Consider the following 19586-nt stretch of genomic DNA (forward strand, 5'->3'; position numbering starts at 1 on the left):
AACACTAACTATCCTTTAAGGTAATTTTAAATATCACCTGAAAGTAATGTCTTTTCTGATTTCATCAGTCAGCGATATCTCCCCTTTTAACGCTTTTCAAGGATTTGCAATATTCTGATTTGTATTATACACTTTTGGGCACCTCTTTCATTTTCACCCTTCCCCTGTCTATGAAATATATTTCTATCCCTCTACCAACAGTATTTAAGCTTTCTGAGAACATGGTTCATGTCCTCCTCTTTTGTGTGCCTCCTATGATTCCTGGCACAGAGTTTTTGCACATAAAAGGGTACTCAATAATTAACATATTTTGAAAGACTGATAAAGTGGAAATAATTCCCACTTGAAACAAAGAGACTTGGATTTATTCTGCTTAGTTCAAGTCAGAGTAGATGATCTCAATGATTTAAACAGTCTTAGGTGGATCACCAACCCAGCCACTATTTTAGATGTTTTAGATAAGTGCTATGCTGAAGAATGTATCAAAAAATGACTTAAATATTTAGCATAAGTATCCCAGAAACATTCTGATAACAGACTCTTGCTTGTTACCTTACTTCCATGAATAGATGGTACATAAACAACAAGATGAGACAAAGATGGATAGTCTTGAAGTCTTAACGTCAGAGACTAAAAAAAGATGAAAAAAAAAAGCTGATTTTATTTAGGATATACAGAACTTAAAGTATGCTAAAAGATAAATTACAAACCCATTTCTTACTTAGTATGTTAAAAAAAAACTGACTTCAAATTTTATGTTCAGTACTTCATAAAATGCCCATGTTTACATTTTCAGGTCAATGAACCTGCTGAATGTCAAATTTCTAATAATTATGTTAATGCTGCTACTGCTGCTAAGTCGCTTCAGTCGTGTCCGACTCTGTGCGACGCCATAGACAGCAGCCCACCAGGCTCCCCCGTCCCTGGGATTCTCCAGGCAAGAACACTGGAGTGGGTTGCCTTAATATGGACTGCCAAAAATACTCCCTGAACTATATCGCTTCAAGTAAAACAAATAAAATGTAACACTAAATTTAATTATTTTACAAAATTATTTCCAGATATGGTTTCTTATAATTTGTCTACTTGTTTTGTATAATATTACAGTATGGTTTCTACATTGATTTTGGTGGTTTATGACAAAGAGCACTCAATAGTTGAATGGATGCTCAATATGACAGAACAACTGCAACTTAATCTGAAATGATTCTGATCTAGCCCACGTAATAAACAGTTGCTGGCTAATGATGTATGAACATCATCCCTTGGAACTTATTCAGTAAGTGACATGAATGAACTATGCAAGTCCAACAACACACCTCACCAAATGAGCATCTCTTCTGTTCTCAAAGCTAAGGCCATATCTTACAGTCTATATTTTGAGGAATGACTAGATAAGAGACTGGTTTATTTAATGAAAAGCTAGGCCACCAAATGTAGTTTTCAAGTTTTTTTTTTTCCTGACAATAGATATGGGAAATGGGAGTAAGTTATATGTTGCAACAATCTTATGCATTAAGAAAATTCTGCACTTAACATTCTCCACTGTTCTTCAGAAGCACCCTTGTGGGCAATCTGGACTGAGAACCTGAAGCACACTATCACAAGTGGTCCTCAAACAATCTGACCAGATTCATCTGGGAGTGCTTATTAATCTCCTGGGCTGCATCTCAACTTATTAAGGAAAGTCTCTATAGCCAACTTACATATTCTAATGCACATTAAAAGGTGACAGGGGCTTCCCAGGTGGCGCAGTGGTAAAGAATTTGTCTGTCAGATGCAGGAGATGCAGTTAAATCCCTGGGTCAGGAAGATTCTTGGGAGTAGGAAATGGCAACCCACTCCAGTATTCTTGCCTGGAAAATTCCATGGACAGAGGAGCCAGGCAAGCTATGATCGCAAGAGTCAGACACCACTTAGCAACTGAACATACACATGCGTGCTTGTGTGCTCAGTCATGTCCAACTCTTTGCAACCCCATGGACTATAGCCCGCCAGACTCCTCTGTGCATGGAATTTTCCAGTCAAGAATACTAGAGTGGGCTGCCATTTCCTACTTCAGCGGATCTTCTGACCCAGGGATCAAACCCAGTCTCTTGCATTGGCAGGCAGATTCTTTACCACTGTGCCACCTGGGAAGCCAGAGCATGTGCACACACACAGACACACACACAAAAGGACCACACAACCCAAAGTTCCAGGCAACTGAAACCAACCAGATAAATGGTAGATAATATGAAAGATAAATTAATTAGAAAGAACCATGGTTATCTGTGTAGCTATCCACTCTGAGAGCTTTTGTTACTCTCAAGAAAAAATTTTTTTTCTCAAGAATTTTTTTTTCAGGTCAGTCAGTCAGTTCAGTCACTCAGTCGTGTCTGACTCTTTGTGACCCCATGGACTGCAGCACGCTAGGCCTCCCTGTCCATCACCAACTCCCGGAGTTCACTCAAACTCATGTCCACTGAGTCCATGATGCATCCAACTATCTCATCCTGTCATCCCCTTCTCCTTCTGCCTTCAATCTTTCAATTTTTCAGATCAGAATACTTTAAAAAGATATCAGAGTGTCAAAGTACATTTACTTATAAACTTAAGCTCCCATATAGTTATAAAATCAGTAGGAATTTGGCAAGATACTATTTATGAAATTGCTACATTAACAGGTAAGGTTAATACAAAGTTTGAAAATTTTTCAGTGTTTTAAAAATAAAAATTACCTTAATGCTAAGGCAACACACATAAAAAATCAAATACCAGTATTTGGATGTCAGAAACCCTTCAAGTTCCGCTGCTGTGTGTGGGGCAAAGCCATGGTGCTACATTTAATTTAGGCAAAAGAGTGACAAGGTAACTTTTCTCATATAACTTAGATTTCTTTCCAAAGGCAATTGTTTTGTTTTTAGCAATAAGTCCATTTGGGCTTGTGAAATTGTTGGCATGCAGTGGTTTGTGTGTTTGTATAAACTTCTTCACTGTACTATGACAGAAAAGCTCCATATGTTTGGTTCTCTGAAGGCCCTAAACTGCTTTGCTAGAGGATTCAATCTATTTATTAACAATTCAGTCATCAGAGGTGCTTAAAATGGTATGTTCTCATGTGACATTACCCTTATTCAGTTCAGTTCAGTCGCTCAGTCATGTCCGATTCTTTGCGACTCCATGAATCGCAGCACGCCAGACCTCCCTGTCCATCACCAACTCCCGGAGTTCACCCAGACTCACATCCATCGAGTCAGTGATGCCACCCAGCCATCTCATCCTCTGTCGTCCCCTTCTCCTCCTGCCCCCAATCCCTCCCAGCATGAGTCTTTTCCAATGAGTCAACTCTTCGCATAAGGTGGCCAAAGTACTGGAGTTTCAGCTTTAGCATTATTTCTTCCAAAGAAATCCCAGGGCTGATCTCCTTCAGAATGGACTGGTTGGATCTCCTTGCAGTTCAAGGGACTCTCAAGAGTTTTCTCCAACACCACAGTTCAAAAGCATCAATTCTTCCACGCTCAGCCTTCTTCACAGTCCTATTCTCACATCCATACATGACCACAGGAAAAACCATAGCCTTGACTAGACGAACCTTTGTTGGCAAAGTAATGTCTCTGCTTTTCAATATGCTATCTAGGTTGGTCATAACTTTCCTTTACCCTTATTGAGAAGATATAAATAAGAGAACTCACAAAATTATTTTACTTCAATCTTTCAACTTCATGTCAAAGTAACTTTGTGTGCTTTTTATAAATGACTAACCAGAGATCAAATTGCCAACATCTGCTGGATGATCAAAAAAGCAAGAGTTCCAGAAACACATCAATTTCTGCTTTATTGACTATGCCAAAGCCTTTGACTGTGTGGATCACAATAAACTGTAGAAAATTCTGAAGGAGATGGGAATACCAGACCACCTGACCTGCCTCTTGAGAAACCTATATGCAGGTCAGGAAGCAACAGGTAGAACTGGACATGGAACAACAGACTGGTTCCAAATAGGAAAAGGAGTACGTCAAGGCTGCATATTGTCACTCTGCTTATTTAACTTCTATGCAGAGTACGTCATGAGAAACACTGGACTGGAAGAAGCACAAGCTGGAATCAAGATTGCCGGGAGAAATATCAATAACCTCAGATATGCAGATGACACTGCCCTTATGGCAGAAAGTGAAGAGGAACTAAGAAGTTTCTTGATGAAAGTGAAAGAGGAGAGTTAAAAAGTTGGCTTAAAGCTCAACATTCAGAAAACGAAGATCATGGCATCCAGTCCCATCACTTCATGGCAAATAGATGGGAAAACAGTGGAAACAGTGTCAGACTTTATTTTTTTGGGCTCCAAAATCACTGCAGATGGTGACTGCAGCCATGAAATTAAAAGACGCTTACTCCTTGGAAGGAAAGTTATGACCAACCTAGATAGCATATTCAAAAGCAGAGATGTTACTTTGCCAACAAAGGTCCGTCTAGTCAAGGCTATGGTTTTTTCCAGTAGTCATGTATGGATGTGAGAGTTGGACTGTGAAGAAAGCTGAGCGCGGAAGAATTGATGCTTTTGAACTGTGGCGTTGGAGAAGACTCTTGACAGTCCCTTGGACTGCAAGGAGATCCAACCAGTCCATCCTGAAGGAGATCAGCCCTGGGATTTCTTTGGAAGGAATGATGCTAAAGCTGAAACTCCAGTACTTTGGCCACCTCATGCGAAGAGTTGACTCATTGGAAAAGACTCTGATGCTGGGAAAGATTGAGGGCAGGAGGAGAAGGGGACGACAGAGGATGAGATGGTTGGATGGCATCACCGACTCAATGGACTTGAGTTTGAGTGAACTCTGGGAATTGGTAATGGACCGAGAGGCCTGGAGTGCTGCAATTCATGGGGTTGCAAAGAGTCGGACATGACTGAGCAACTGAACTGAACAAACACAAACGTATATACATAATTTTGATTTTCATTATAATGGAAAAGTTTACTTGCATTTAATAATTACAATCATCTTCAACTGAGAATAACTAAGATAGCAGAAGATTATAATCCTTCCTTTCTAACTTCTCTCTTCCACTTTTCTCCTCAAATCCAGCAGGCTTTAAATGCCATCCAGCACTTTCTTATAGCATCCGCTATAAAAAGTAAGCAGCGGGAAGAACTTGTTCTCCTACTGCTCAGCCAGCTGTTTCTTACATTTAGAAAAAAATAACACAGGGAACTAAAACTATATAAATACACTGTTTAATCTTTGAGACTAAAAAAAATATAAAATTATTATTTAAGAGTTAACTTTTTAAAAATAGTAATAAAATAACATTTTATCAGGTTTTTAATCATTTCTTTTTTTAATATAAATTTATTTATTTTAATTGGAGGGTAATTACTTTACAATACTGTTTTGGTTTTGCCATACATCAACATGAATCCACCACGGGTGTACACGTGTTCCCCATCCTCAACCCCCCTCCTACATCCCTCCCCATACCATCCCTCTGGGTCATCATTTATTTCTTTCTAACTCTTAAATTGGGCTTCCACAATAGCTCAGTGGTAAAGAATCCGTCTGTTTTGCAGGAGCCAAAGGAGACATGGGTTCGATCCCTGAGTTGGGAAGATCCCTCAAGGGAATGGCAACCCACTCCAGTATCCTTGCCTGGAAAATCCCATGGACAGAGGAGACTGGTGGGCTACAGTCCATAGGGTTGCAAGGAGTTGGACAAGACTAAAGTGACTTAGCATGCACAACTCTTAAATTACAGACTAAAGAGGATATCCAAACTGAAAGTTGAAGGAAATATTTAATATACCTTATGAATGACTTGTTAGTAAGTACATCTTATTACTTTTGTTTTTGTTTTGCTCCTGTGTAGACAGTTACGATAGAACTAGTGAGAGACCTTAAAACTGTTCTTGTGAGTGAAATCAGTTATTTGTCATTATGTTTTTGTTTTGCTCCTGTGTAGACAGTTACGATAGAACTAGTGAGAGACCTTAAAACTGTTCTTGTGAGTGAAATCAGTTATTTGTCATTATGTTTTTGTTTTGCTCCTGTGTAGACAGTTACGATAGAACTAGTGAGAGACCTTAAAAATGTTCTTGTGAGTGAAATCATTATTTGTCATATGAAAACAAAGCCACACGAATAAATATGCACAAAGTAAGATTGACAAAAGTGACAGAAAATACATCCCTGCAATCATTCCAAAGTCAAGTGTAAGTGACTTGCTTTATTCATTCTGTCATCATTCCTCTCCTTGGTATAGTACAGACCTGACTATACATACAGATAAACAAACATTCATGAGGACAAATAACGAGTTGGGAGATGACCAGGACCAACCAGAGGACTTCACATTCAACTGTATGAATATAGTATTCATTATGACAATATTTTTTTGACAATATATTTTAAAGTATAGATTTATTTGAAGACTAAAACTACCAATTCTGGCACATGATTATCAGTGTAACAAATACAATGTGGAAATCAGAACAGACATTTTCTAATATCAAATTTCAGAATTGTTCTATTTTTCAACAGATTTTGGTTAGTATGCAAATTAACCTTTTGTAACAACTGCTGACCTGCCACAACTGCTTAAGGAAATCACTAGCAATTATTAAATAAATTTTATGGAACCTCAGATAAAAGTAGATAGTTACTGAAGGGCTTAGCCACAGATAATATTGAAATTGAAATCTGTTTTGTATCTTTTTGTGATGCTTACTTCCCAAAACAAATTCTGAGTATACTCAACTTAGTATTCTAAGACAGATCATTCTAAACAAACTCTCAAATTAAATCTTAAAATTTATCTATCTCTTGTTATGATGATTTATTTAGGAATGATGACCTGTTTTCATCTATGAAAGCTAAAAAAAAACAAAAACAAAACACATGCTATTCTCTATTAAGTGTATTTCTAGAGAAAATATTTCTAAAATATACATTGCTATTGCTATTGCTAAGTCACTTCAGTTGTGTCCGACTCTGTGCGATCCCATAGACGGCAGCCCACCAGGCTTCCCCGTCCCTGGGATTCTCCAGGCAAGAACACCAGAGTGGGTTGCCATTTCCTTCTCCAATGCATGAAAGTGAAAAGTGAAAGTGAAGTCGCTCAGTCGTGTCCGATTCTCAGCGACCCTATGGACTGCAGGCTTCCAGGCTCCTCCATCCATGGGATTTTCCAGGCAAAAGTACTGGAGTCGGGTTAGCTAATCTCAAAATTTATTACCTAGATGAATTTAATCAAATAACATACTGTATATGCCTATATGTTCAAATATATTTTTCATCTGGATATGAACATTCTAAAGCCATAATTTACCTTAATTGTTGGCAGCAGTTCAGCTTTCCATGATAAATCAACCCCTTGCCGGCTTGGAAATACATATGAAAATGTAATTAAAGGACAAATATATTAAAGTATTATAAATTATAAATAAGCATCAGAACAACAAGAAAACATCTATGGACCTATCAGACACTTCTAATGAAGTCAAGGCTGATAAGTCTAACATGATACGCTTTATCCACATAGTCCTTTAGGGCACAGAAAGCACTTTTTCCTAGCAACCAATTACCAATGTTTGCAAAAATTACTAGTATGTTAATTTTATTTATTTTTAATTTTAAAATCAGTATTATAATTTAGTATGGTAGCAAAATGACAATAAGTATATTTGAAGCAATTCTCAAAGTGTAATTTGAGTATATCTTATGTTAAGAAAATGAACAACAAAAGGCCTTTTGTTTAAAACACTTACCACATAGAAGTGCTGTTTATGCAGCCAAAAATCCAACTATTTGTATCCTATTGATTAATAACACAAACAAAACACAATATTATAGAAAATAATTATATAAAATAAGCATTTCACTGTTTATGATATATAGGGTCAGTAGGCATAATGAAACATAAAATAATAACTTGCTATTCAGAAATGTATTCAAAATGGTCTCAAAAGTCAAACAGGTCAATGGTAGGCAAAGAAGTCTAAAGTTAACACCGACAGGTAAGCAAGTAACCTGGAGCAGCAGTACGAGAGATGAGATGATGGGTAATCTTTCCATAGCATACTGCTAAGCAAGTCTAATTTCTGAACAAACATTTAGAGTTCAGCAATGTCCACATTTTAATTAGATATAAATTACAAAAAAAGTAACCTACATTTTAACAAAAAACAAGAATGAACTACAAGTGGACTTTCATACAAAGAGGGGGAAAAAAGCCAGAGTCAAGCCAAGTAATTAAAAATAATCTAATAGAGCTTTTTAGTTTATCATTTGAGTTCTCATTTGATTATGAGACAGATAACTTTTATGCAACTGAGACTGTGCTTGGATTGAAACACAATTCCAAGGGTTTAAGACTAAAGCTTAGTTGTTACTTTATTAGTGCAGACTGGGAATACTGCAGAGATGGTTGTGGTATTTTAACAATATTACATATTCAGCTTCAGTTATTTAAAAGCACTATGACCAAAGATTGTCACTTCAACTTTTAATGAAGTAGTAAGAGCAGTGCTCCAAGATCTAACAATACTGAACTCCTACCAGGGCATAAGAGAATAAGAAACACTGCTGAGACAGCACAACTTTTTCCCTCAGTATCCCTTAGTATTTAGACAGGGTGATAAAAGTATCAACCCTTTCATTCAACTAGTATTTATAAAACCTAATCCGGAGCCAAGGAATTATGCTAAACCCTCAACAAAAATGATGAATCAAGCAGATTGAGTCCCTGCTCTCATGGAGTTTAAATAAATTTTTAAGATATTTTTCAAGAATATAGAAAAGCAAGTTGAAAGAAAACAAAAACAATGTGGTACTTCTCTACTCCCCACTGCTGACAAAATAGTTGTCTGACTTCTTTATCAGTTATCTGTGCTTCCCAGTACAAAAACATGACATTACAAAACAAGGCAACAGAAGAGAACTGAATGGGCCTAGACAAAGAAAACCTAGCAACCCTCGATCCAACCCATTTGTACGACTGGTTTTCGCAGCTACTAAAGGAGCCTATATCAAAGATAGCCTTTATTATGAAAACTGCCAGTATTCCAAACTACTTACTTTGGTGTCTAGGGAATTCTGATTCAGTCACTAACAGATTGAATACAGTGTTATTCAAACCAACCCTAAGACAGTGTTGTTAAAACCTAGAAGGTATCAAAAGAACAACTTCAGGTTATCTAGTAAACACTCTTACCTCAGCTAATTATAAAGCTTGTATTAAAAATCAGAGAAAAAGTCACTCAGGATTTGCTAACTCCTAAAGTACACAGAAAACGCTACTTGATCATAAAATTTATAGATCTAAAAAAATATCTATCTATGGTAAAAAAAAAAAAAATGACGTCTTCAACAGCTGCTAAAATCATTAGATGAAGGACTGACTAGGAACTTTATAATGGATCATGCCAGTAGGACCTGAGTTCACTGACAAATCAGTGCACTGATTCTTTGGTCACTCAAAGTGGACAACCACTTACCTACTGATGTGGTAAGTATGCAGCTCTACTTATAAAACACTCCCACCCCCAAAAAAAATTTATTCAAGATTCTAGATCTACCTACCTACCAGTTTACAGAAAACATAATGGATAGAAATACATGTTAAAAGATACCACAAGAATACAATCAACTAAACCCAAAACAAATGCATGGCATGGGAGGAAAGAAGAGGGGACTGTTATAAAAGAGACATATGATCTATGAATCAAATGCCATGTATGTACTTTTTAGATTCTGATTCAAATAAGCCAACTTAAAACTTAGATGAACAAAGGAAAATTGAACATGGGCTAGATACCATATGATATTAAGGAATATGTAATTAATTTTGGTGGATAAAATAATGATATAATAATGTGTAAAATTCTTATCTGTTAGAAAGATTGAAACACGTATGGATAAAATGATAAAATACCTGAATTTTGCTTTAAAAATGCTTCAGTCAAAAAAAGTGAGGAAGGATTAAATCAAATTAGAATGGCAGAGTGTTGATAACTGTTAAAGCTGTGTAACAGTTATATTCTACTTTTATATGTTTGAAAACTTCTATGACAAAAATTGAAAAGATTTTTTTAAATTCTCCACATATCCATGGATCTTATTACAGAAAAGGGATCCTCTAATGAACCAAACAGATAAATTTGCACTTTGGCAAAGATTTTTCTCAATATAATACTGCCATTTTTATTTGGAATAGTGCAGATGTTTTAAGCCATCACCCTCAGGGCCAGATTCTCTTGGGATAAACTGTTCATCCAAATTTTAGGCTGAGAGATGCATAACTGTGGCAAATCTACTAAAATTAGTATTCATTATTATCTAGCCCACAATGCCTGCCTACCAACTCTTCTAAAGACTTTACTATATATCAAATGGCAGTATCAACCAACTAAGTGACATATTAGATCCTAGTCCTAAAAAATACAAATAACCCAACAAAAGGGAAATGAAGGAACTTAAATTCTGAAAGATGTAAATATAAAGTGAAGAATCCTAGGATATGAGGGAAAAAAATCAGAATAGAGAGCAAAGCACCCAAATTGGGAGACAAATTCCTGAAAGCAAGAAGTGTTGATAAATTATTAAAGACCTAATATAAGAAAAGATGCTAAAGCATCTAACATATTTGTAGCATAGTAGGTACTCATTAAAAAGAAATACACAAACAAAATCATCATACTGACACTGTAAATCTGGGTAACACTGTAACAAAAAGTTACTACTTTAGAGAAAACTTGGTATAAAACGTACTCCAAATTTCAGTATGGAAGTCAATGGAAAAACAGGATTTACTTTATAAAACAGAGAACAGTTTTGCTTAAATGTATCTATTCTATAAAGTACTAACATAATTTTAGAACTAAAGAAACTCTGAACTGAATTCCTTCATCCTAAACACAATGAAACTAAGGTGGAAAGGGTGAAAAACCTAAGCTAGAGGCAAAGTACAAGCTAACAGTATACCAGTTATAGAAACATTTTGATCGGTACTTTTCAATCAATACTCTCTGTCCCAGATAAATGTTTTTCAATTAAATGGGTTTAATAATAGTTCATAGCTAAAGGTGAGATCCATTAAGCTAAATTTTAAAAATAAACAATAGTCAGTCTTTAAAACTTACATAAAAGTGTACCAATTATCTTACCAGCATGGTGCTCTGACAATAGACATGAGTGTAGATTTTTCTATGATTTGCAAGGGGAAAGGTAAAATATATCTTATCAGATTCCTAAAAACAAGAGGGAAAACAATAAAACTATTGTGAGAGTAGATAATTTCATAATTCAAAAATTCAGACAAAGTAAAAAATAATTATTCTAATGAATTCTAATGAATTATTTTAATTCTATCATTCTTGGTGTTGAGAACCATTACTCTAGGAATGAAAAGAAGATATAGATGCAAAACAGTACAAACTCTGTACACCTGAACTTGTCTTGGAAGCATCAGTATGGATGCATGTGTTTTTTTTGTTTGGGTTTGGTTTTTGGCCTATGACCAGACATTTCTTAGCTCTGTTCACTGGAAAGGCCTTAGAAATGATAACTCACTACTCATAACACCTGTAAGTGCCCAAGTTACGGTTTTTAGACATCGTTTACCAAAAACTAGGGAGAGCTACTTTGAGAAAAAGCAGATTCAAGGTCTGGGATGGGAAATGTTACACAATGAGCTAAAATACTGTCTCATACTAGAGTGAGGAAAACATCAAAGACAACTGCTATTGCTAAGTCACTTCAGTCGTATCCGACTCTGTGTGACCCCATAGACGGCAGCCCACCAGGCTTCCCCGTCCCCGGGATTCTCCAGGCAAGAACACCGGAGTGGGTTGCCATTTCCTTCTCCAATGCATGAAAGTGAAAAGTGAAAGCCAAGTCGCCCAGTTGTGTCCGACTCCGTGCGACCCCGTGGACTGCCGCCCACCAGGCTCCTCCGTGCATGGGATCCTCCAGGCAAGAGTACTGGCGTGGGGTGCCATTAGCAGCTATATCAAAAAGATCCAGGAGCCTACATTGAAATGGCTTCCACTGGTCAAAGACAGAATAGTTTTAATAGCAATTTTAGTATCAAAGATAGGACAATTTTAGTATTTTAGTTTAGACAGAAACACAGAAATGTCTGAGCTCATAATAACACTAGAGGAAACCGCCCTGCTGCCCAAAATCTTATGATCACTGATGGAGGGTGTTGGTGAGCCAACTCACTATTCTGAAAACCAGTAAATATAATCTCCAAAGATACAAAGAATTATCATTTTTTTCTTCATAATCTATTTGCTTCACTCTAGATAAATTTAGTAGATGAGAAGTTTTTTATATAGAATTTCAGTTAATAAAGAAGGAATAATCAAACCATAGTCTTATTACTTTTGCAATAAATGAATTAATGACTCTACGCCTTCTTGATCAATAATAGCTGCTAACATCACAAAAAGAGAGTCTAGTAAAAAGAAAAGCAAAACAAAAATGTGAATCTGATGAAGCATCTAGACTCAACTACCAAGTCACAGGAAGGAGTAGGCAAAGGAATATACGGAATGACACTACAGGAATGCAATCAGCAAAATCAAGACTGTGAAACTCTGGGACAAATGACTTTTTTTTTCAACAAATAAACTGCAAGGAAAAAAAGGGTAAAGGAGATATTAGAAATTTAAAGAGAAGTAAGAGATATATCAACAAATAATATGTAGATTTTGTTTGTACCCTGATTTAAGCAAACTGGAAAACAAGGAAACAATAAAAAAAAAGTTGACGGTTATGATAAAACTAGAAAATTGAACACTGACTAGATATTAGGGAATTATTACTAAACTGATTTAATATGGGAAAAGACAAGTGGTTATCTTCTTTAAAAAGTCTAACTTTGAAAGAGAAATACTAAAATATTTTGGAAAAAAGTTGTTAAGTCCATTGGTGGTGTACTTACATTGTAAGCCACATATGTCCATTTGGACACTTTTACTGGAACCCACATAGATGTTCCTAAGGTAAAATAAATTAATTTATTTGGCTTTTTAAAAAATATTAAGTGATTTCTTTTACTGAATACTTCTCAAATCATAACAGGATTTGAAAAAAGCATCTCCCTGAATACTGGCTATTTCAAAATATAAAATCCAAGGAGATGTTCTCCATATACTCATCACCAGCACTCAGATCAAGTGAAGCATTTAAAAACTATTTGGTGTGTAACTCTAAGAAGTATCAACAGAAGTAAACAAATATTTTCCAACCTAAGTAGAGTATGACATACATATTAAAAACAAAATTTACCAGCAAAAGATATGCTGTTAAACCAGAAGAGTAAAGAATGATACTAAGAAACTAAGTCAAGAATAATGTAGCATTGATTTTATGTGGCTGTCAGGAGAACAGAGGCAATTAACTCTTTTAAACTTAGCTATTGTCATATTATCTTCAGTACAAAAATTTTATCAGCAATATGTTACAAATCACTTTTTAATTTTTTCCCTTAGTCAAGAACCTCATAAGAAATCAGCACAGGGAAATTAATAAAATATAATGGGATTATAACACCAGAATCATTACAAAGAGTTTGTCTGCTAATGACAAATTTACCTAAAATAATATCCAAAACTATACTTAAAATTAAAATGTTATTACTACCAACCTGTTAAGTCAGAAATTATTGATGGATTTTCCTCAAAGTGTTTTGCTGGGTGTCTTATAAAATGGTGATTCAAAACCGACAATTTCTTCTTGGGATTTTGAGTTATCTAGAAAGAACATTGATACATTCTATATCCTTTTATATCCACTGTGATGACCTCATGAAACTTTGTTTCAAGTGTGGATTCTTTACCAGCTGAGCCCCCAGGGAAGTTCCAATAATAATAAAGTCAACGGTTAACTCTGGTCCAGGCACTGTTTTAAGTGCTTAACCTGAGACTAATTATGCTTTGAGTTATAGTTCCCTTGTATGTACATATGTTTTTCTTCCTAAACTGAATGCTTCTTGAGAAGCAGGGAAACATCCTAACATTTTAGTGTCTAATGTTTAGTAAAATATCCTAACATTTTATTGTCGAATATTTAGTCTAGTCTATCATATATAGTGGGAAAAAAAAAAAGCTCAGTTTCATAGTATTTTGATTCTTAACAGTATTAGTCAAAAACTTCTCATTTGTCCCTTAAAATGTGTCTGTAAAACACCCATCCAAAATTATAATTTATTACATGCCAGTATTAGGGTTTTCTCATCTTAGAATTTAATGGAAAACAAGATATGATTTGTTAAAATTAGTTTGATTTATCATTTTTAAAGTATATACCTGTCTGAAACTCATCTGTTATCAGCTGAAATTGGATTTTTCCTAAACATACTGGTCATAGCTAAAGAGTCACAATTAAAACAATGTTGAAAAGCTAAAAAATGTTTGCATTCCATGATTATACAATTGCAGTATTAACAGTGTTAAACCTATAAAGCTGATTTACTTTAATACACTAACTTAAATATGGCATCTTGTGATTTAAAATGTGGTAAAACAGATCAATTTGTGTCTTTCTTTTATCAATCATTCTCTCTGATGATAGTTATGCAGCTTTCTGAAGGAGTAAAGAAAAGAATACACTACCTTATTCCTGAGAGAAAAGGCTACAGGAGCAAGGTTAAGACACAAAGAAAGGAAAGCATTACCTAGAGAACTACTGAGAAAGAAACCACACAAAATAGTTTCTCAAAGAACTGAAGCCTTCAGGGAAAAGAACTCCCCAAACCTGCCATAATGACAAATAATATGAAAAACAAAAGTAACTTTTTTCTCCAAAGAAAGTGAAAGTGAAGTCGCTCAGTCATTTCCGACTCTTCGTGATCACATGGACTGTAGGCTACCAGGCTCCTCCATCCATGGGATTTTCCAGGCAAGAGTACTCGAATGGGTTGCCATTTACTTTTCCAGGCGATCTTCCCAACCCAGGGATCCAACCCAGGTCTCCCGCATTGCAGGCAGAAGCTTTACCATCTGAGCCACCAGGGAAGCTAGATCCTGTGTCTATGGGATTTTTCCCAGGCAAGAATACTGGAGTGGGTTGCCATTTCCTTCTCCCTCCACTCCCCCGAAAAAGAAGGACATATATCAAATGTTAAACAGTAAAAGGGAAGAACTGAGGAAGATTTATGGTATCTTTCATTCTTTCAATTTTACTGCATTCTTAATTATTACTAGTGATCAAAGATTACAGATAAAGATATTTCCATTTGAAACTAATCACAGTCAATATAAGGTGTAGGCTTCTACTATCATCCAAGTAAAAAAATGTATTAAATTTTTCACTGCTCTAACAAAAAGTTTTACTTCACTGAAGTAACTTTTAGTTTAAAAATACATACTTGTTTAGTATCAGCATCAATAAGATCAAAGAATGCTCGAACTGTAGTCAATTGCAATTGTTTACACCTGAAGAATAAAATGTTACAAATGAAACTTTCTTTAAAAATATACTTTTGATACAAACATAAATATACTTTGATAAAAAGCATAAAAATTAATGGAATATAGGAATTTTCTTTAATTCTGTGAACTCTAAAATTATTTAACAAATCATTAGTATTAAGCATACATCTTAAAGCTGCTGCTGCTGCTAAGTTGCTTCAGTCGTGTCCAACTCTGTGCGACCCCATAGACGGAAGCCCACCAGGCTCCCCTGTCCCTGGGATTCTCAAGGCAAGAACACTGGAGTGGGTTGCCATTTCCTTCTCCAATGCATGAAAGTGAAAAGTGAAAGGGAAGTCGCTCAGTTGTATCCGACTCTTAGTGACCCCATGGCTGCAGCCTACCAGGCTCTGCTGTCCATGGGATTTTCCAGGCAAGAGTACTGCAGTGGGGTGCCATTGCCTTCTCCATCTTAAAGCTGAAACCTATCTAAATAAAGTAAATTTAATCTTCTCAGATTTTCAGAGTAGAAAAGTATCCGGCTGCTCTGTCTTCCCTAAATATCCATGTCTACCCCAGACACAGGCATATTGTCTATCCCATCTTCACATGTCTGAATGGTTGTGTTCCTAACACCACTGATTGCTCAGCCAGAGGAAGGTGAAAAGAGAATCTTTAAGCCAATGGACACAGAGATAAGATACAAGGGTTTATGTATTTCCTGACCCTTATTTAATCTATTTATTTATATTAAGCATAAATCTAATTCCTACTTGGTTTTCCATGTGCTGCTCCAGACTAATCAATGCTGCAGTAATCAAGTCCCTGAGTTTGGTGATTGGACAAGGGTCTTTGATTCTCCCCAACCATGACAAATCCCAAAATTATGACATTTGACATTAGCTTCATTTGAGACTAAAGCTACTGGTTCTTCAAGGCATGGTTTTATAGGTTGTCAAGGACATCTTGGTCAAACCAAGACAAGAACAAAGGTTGAAGTTCTAATCCCCTAAATTAATCTTTCTCCCAAACCCTTATTTATTTATAGATAAAGCTCTAAGAAAGATAACAAACCAATCAATTCACTCATGAGAAAAGATGACCACCATAAACTGCCAAAATAAGTTATATTAACTTACCATACAATGGAGAGGTGGTCTGTTGAGACCCATGTCTTAGGCACTGCTGAACTCTAAAAGGAAAGAAACAAAATCATAGTAAAGAAAAGCACATTTGTTATTCTTCAACAGGCTTGAAATTCTTATAGACTAATATTTAGAAACATGTAACATTAGTTTCACTATTTTGTGATGCACATTTTAAAATGTCTTATAAAAAGGTGACCCCAAAATATTACAATATTTCCTGCATAAAATAACTCTCTTTGTCATTACTACTTAGTCAAGCTTAAATTATTCTTTAAAAATTATTAAAACACCTACATTTTACTTATTGAAGTTTAATGTCTAACTCCTCATTACTCTAATAGAGGTTAAGTTTATGAATTTTTAATAAATCATAGTGTATGTGTAAATTATAACAGATATTTCAGTCATTTTAGTTCTGACTAGACTAACACTTAATAAATTCTAAGATGTTAATTCTAATCAGGATATATCTGAGAGATACCTGGGCCTGGTGAGACTTTATTCAAAATAAATATGCCTAATCACAAAACTACCAAATCAAACTTTAATAAGTGGGGTACAGACTTTCATTTAAGAAAAAAAAATCTCTAGATGATTAGCAATATATACTACTGGTTAGAGACAGAAGGGCAAAAGCCTAGTAAAAAAATATAACTATTTTCAGAAGGTTTCCTAACAATGACCAGCAACCTCCTAAGAACTAGAGAATTTTTTTATACAAGGTAATGACCTCCTCGTGAATGAACAGCATCTTACATACAATGGGGGAATATTAAGTAAATCTAATATTATTTTTCATATCATCTCTCTCTCTGCACTGTCAAAGACACAACGAGATGCTCTCCCTAGAAACGTCAAAATAAAATGAAAACAGGAAACTAACAATGCTATGTGTGAGAAAATTTAAAGGCCTAACATGCCTCTTTAATTAAAAAAAAAAAAGATATTTATAACTTCTAAGGAGTCATTGAGTCATTGTAATCCTGGTACTTTGCAAATAATGTGTATTTGGGTTCCAGGCTCTACAGTTGAAGGAAAATCTACAGCTTACTAAATGAACTTATAAATGTTAGATATCTTATTTAGGAATTACTGCTTATCTTATTTAGGAATTACTGCTGGCAACTTACTTTAAAAACTGAGACAACCAGAGTTCACTGTGGTTCTAAGGTTTCATTCGATTCTCAGTAAAATAAGAACTCAGAGTAGACATCTTTTACTATTAACTAGGACACAAAGCTAATTTACTTTCAGTCTAATATCTGTGTTAGAGCTAAAAAAAAGGAAAGTCAACACAAATGATAAAGGTAGCTGCTCATAATCTTTGTGGTAAAAACTGCTGAATGTCCACCAAAATCTTCTTTCATTTTTGCACAGTTAGCTAGAATGTATATTTCAGTCTCTTAACGCTAAGGCGTGACTAAGTTTTACTCTGCTGCTGCTGCTCAGTCGCTTCAGTCGTGTCCGACTCTGTGCAACCCCATAGGCAGCAGCCCACCAGGCTCCACCGTCCCTGGGATTCTCCAGGCAAGAACACTGGAGTGGGTTGCCATTTCCTTCTCCAATGCATGAAAGTGAAAAGTGAAAGTGAAGTCGCTCAGTCGTGTCCAATCCTCAGCGACCCCATGGACTGCAGCCTTCCAGGTTCCTCCGTCCATGGGATTTTCCAGGCAAGAGTACTGGAGTGGGGTGCCATTGCCTTCTCCAGACTAAGTACTCTAACAGTATGTAAAAAAGAGTGATATGTGCCACTACCAGGCCTGACTGCTCTCCCTCCACGCTCTTTCTCCTCCCTTCCTATGGGTTGAAACAGTGATGATTAAAGCAACCTTTTGGGTGAGGCATTCAAAAAGGGGGAGCCTGAGCCCTTTACTAAGCCTCCTTTGTAAACCACCCACCACTTAAATGCACACCTAGGGCAGTTAAATGAGTAAAATGTAAAATTCTACTGTTTAAGTGCCATTATCTACATAAGTGAATATTACAGAAGTTTGGTCTACCATACTAAAATAACTAAGGTCTCTAACTTGAATGGTTTTTTAGTCCCAATGAGTTCAATGTCATTTAACTGGTCTTGAGATAATCATTAAAAAATTACTTCTTAATAATTGTTTTTTTAAGGAGAACATACATGTAGATACATAAAAGACTAAAGATTATTTGGGAGCTAAAAACTAAATAATGAAATAAAACTCAGATTATACAATAACCAGCTTTAAGTTCCATAAGTAAAATATATTTTCATCAGAGACACAGATACACTAGTTGCCTTAAACACAATACACCAACAAATCGATTAGAAAAGCATGCACACACACACACCATTAAAAAAAACAAAATTCTTTAAAAGCTGCAGAAGGGGGTATCAATGCAGCATAATGCTCCAGATCAAGTCTAGGAAATAAGTTATATGACTTATTTTATATGACTAAAGCATCTATTTTTATATGACTAAAGCATCTATTTTACTAGGAATTTCATATTTAGACTTTTGAGAACTAGAATATATCTGCCCAAAATACTTCAGCAGCAAAAAACGAGATTCATACCAACAATGAGGTTAGAGAGATTTACCAATTAGTAAATGACTACTAATTAGTTCCAAAGCTACTATGACTATATCATAGCTCCTCCAGTAGTAAGAAAATGGTGGATAAGGGCAGAACAGTCTAATAATCTTTGTTCTATCTAGCATTCAGTATTTACTTAATGAATAGCAATCTAAGGAAGAGCGATGGTAGCTAAGCTGAGCAAAGGCATATCTATGAAGAGAACAACTATTAAACAAAGAACTATCATCTAAAATGCAAAAGGAATTCTATGAATTTTCTTTGTAGAAATTAAACTCAGTTACATTTAGAGACAATGTGTATACTGAGTTTAAAAGTTAAGCTCTTATCTGAAGACCTCAAAGTTAAAAATACAAGAATAATGTAAGTCCTAAAAAGAAACCTGAACTTATTTTACAGAAACTATGTATCCCAGTTAAAGATCAAATACCTGATGTGCTAGCAGGGAAGAATAAGCAGCAAGTTAATTAATCAGGTCTCTAT

The 19586-nt window shown here is 35.5% G+C and overlaps 1 protein-coding gene across 6 annotated transcripts in view; it reads right to left on the reverse strand.

Moving 5' to 3' along the window:
- PGAP1 (post-GPI attachment to proteins inositol deacylase 1) overlaps positions 1–19586 on the reverse strand; it is an 80510-nt gene that overhangs the window by 33641 nt on the left and 27283 nt on the right. For 4 of the 6 annotated variants that reach the window (XM_006078141.3, XM_006078143.3, XM_025277920.2 and 1 more), the window contains 8 exons: positions 16525–16577; positions 15343–15409; positions 13621–13726; positions 12916–12971; positions 11132–11215; positions 7736–7782; positions 7297–7348; positions 553–630 (listed from right to left, as the gene is read on the reverse strand). In XM_006078141.3, the coding sequence (XP_006078203.2) occupies positions 553–630; positions 7297–7348; positions 7736–7782; positions 11132–11215; positions 12916–12971; positions 13621–13726; positions 15343–15409; positions 16525–16577 (543 nt within the window). Of the gene's footprint in view, positions 1–552; positions 631–7296; positions 7349–7735; positions 7783–11131; positions 11216–12915; positions 12972–13620; positions 13727–15342; positions 15410–16524; positions 16578–19586 lie in introns of those variants that run through there. The other 2 variants (XM_044936804.1, XM_025277921.2) reach the window with 2 other exon arrangements.

This window comes from Bubalus bubalis, chromosome 2 (genome assembly GCF_019923935.1).
Source record: "Bubalus bubalis isolate 160015118507 breed Murrah chromosome 2, NDDB_SH_1, whole genome shotgun sequence".
NCBI classification, from domain to species: domain Eukaryota; kingdom Metazoa; phylum Chordata; class Mammalia; order Artiodactyla; family Bovidae; genus Bubalus; species Bubalus bubalis.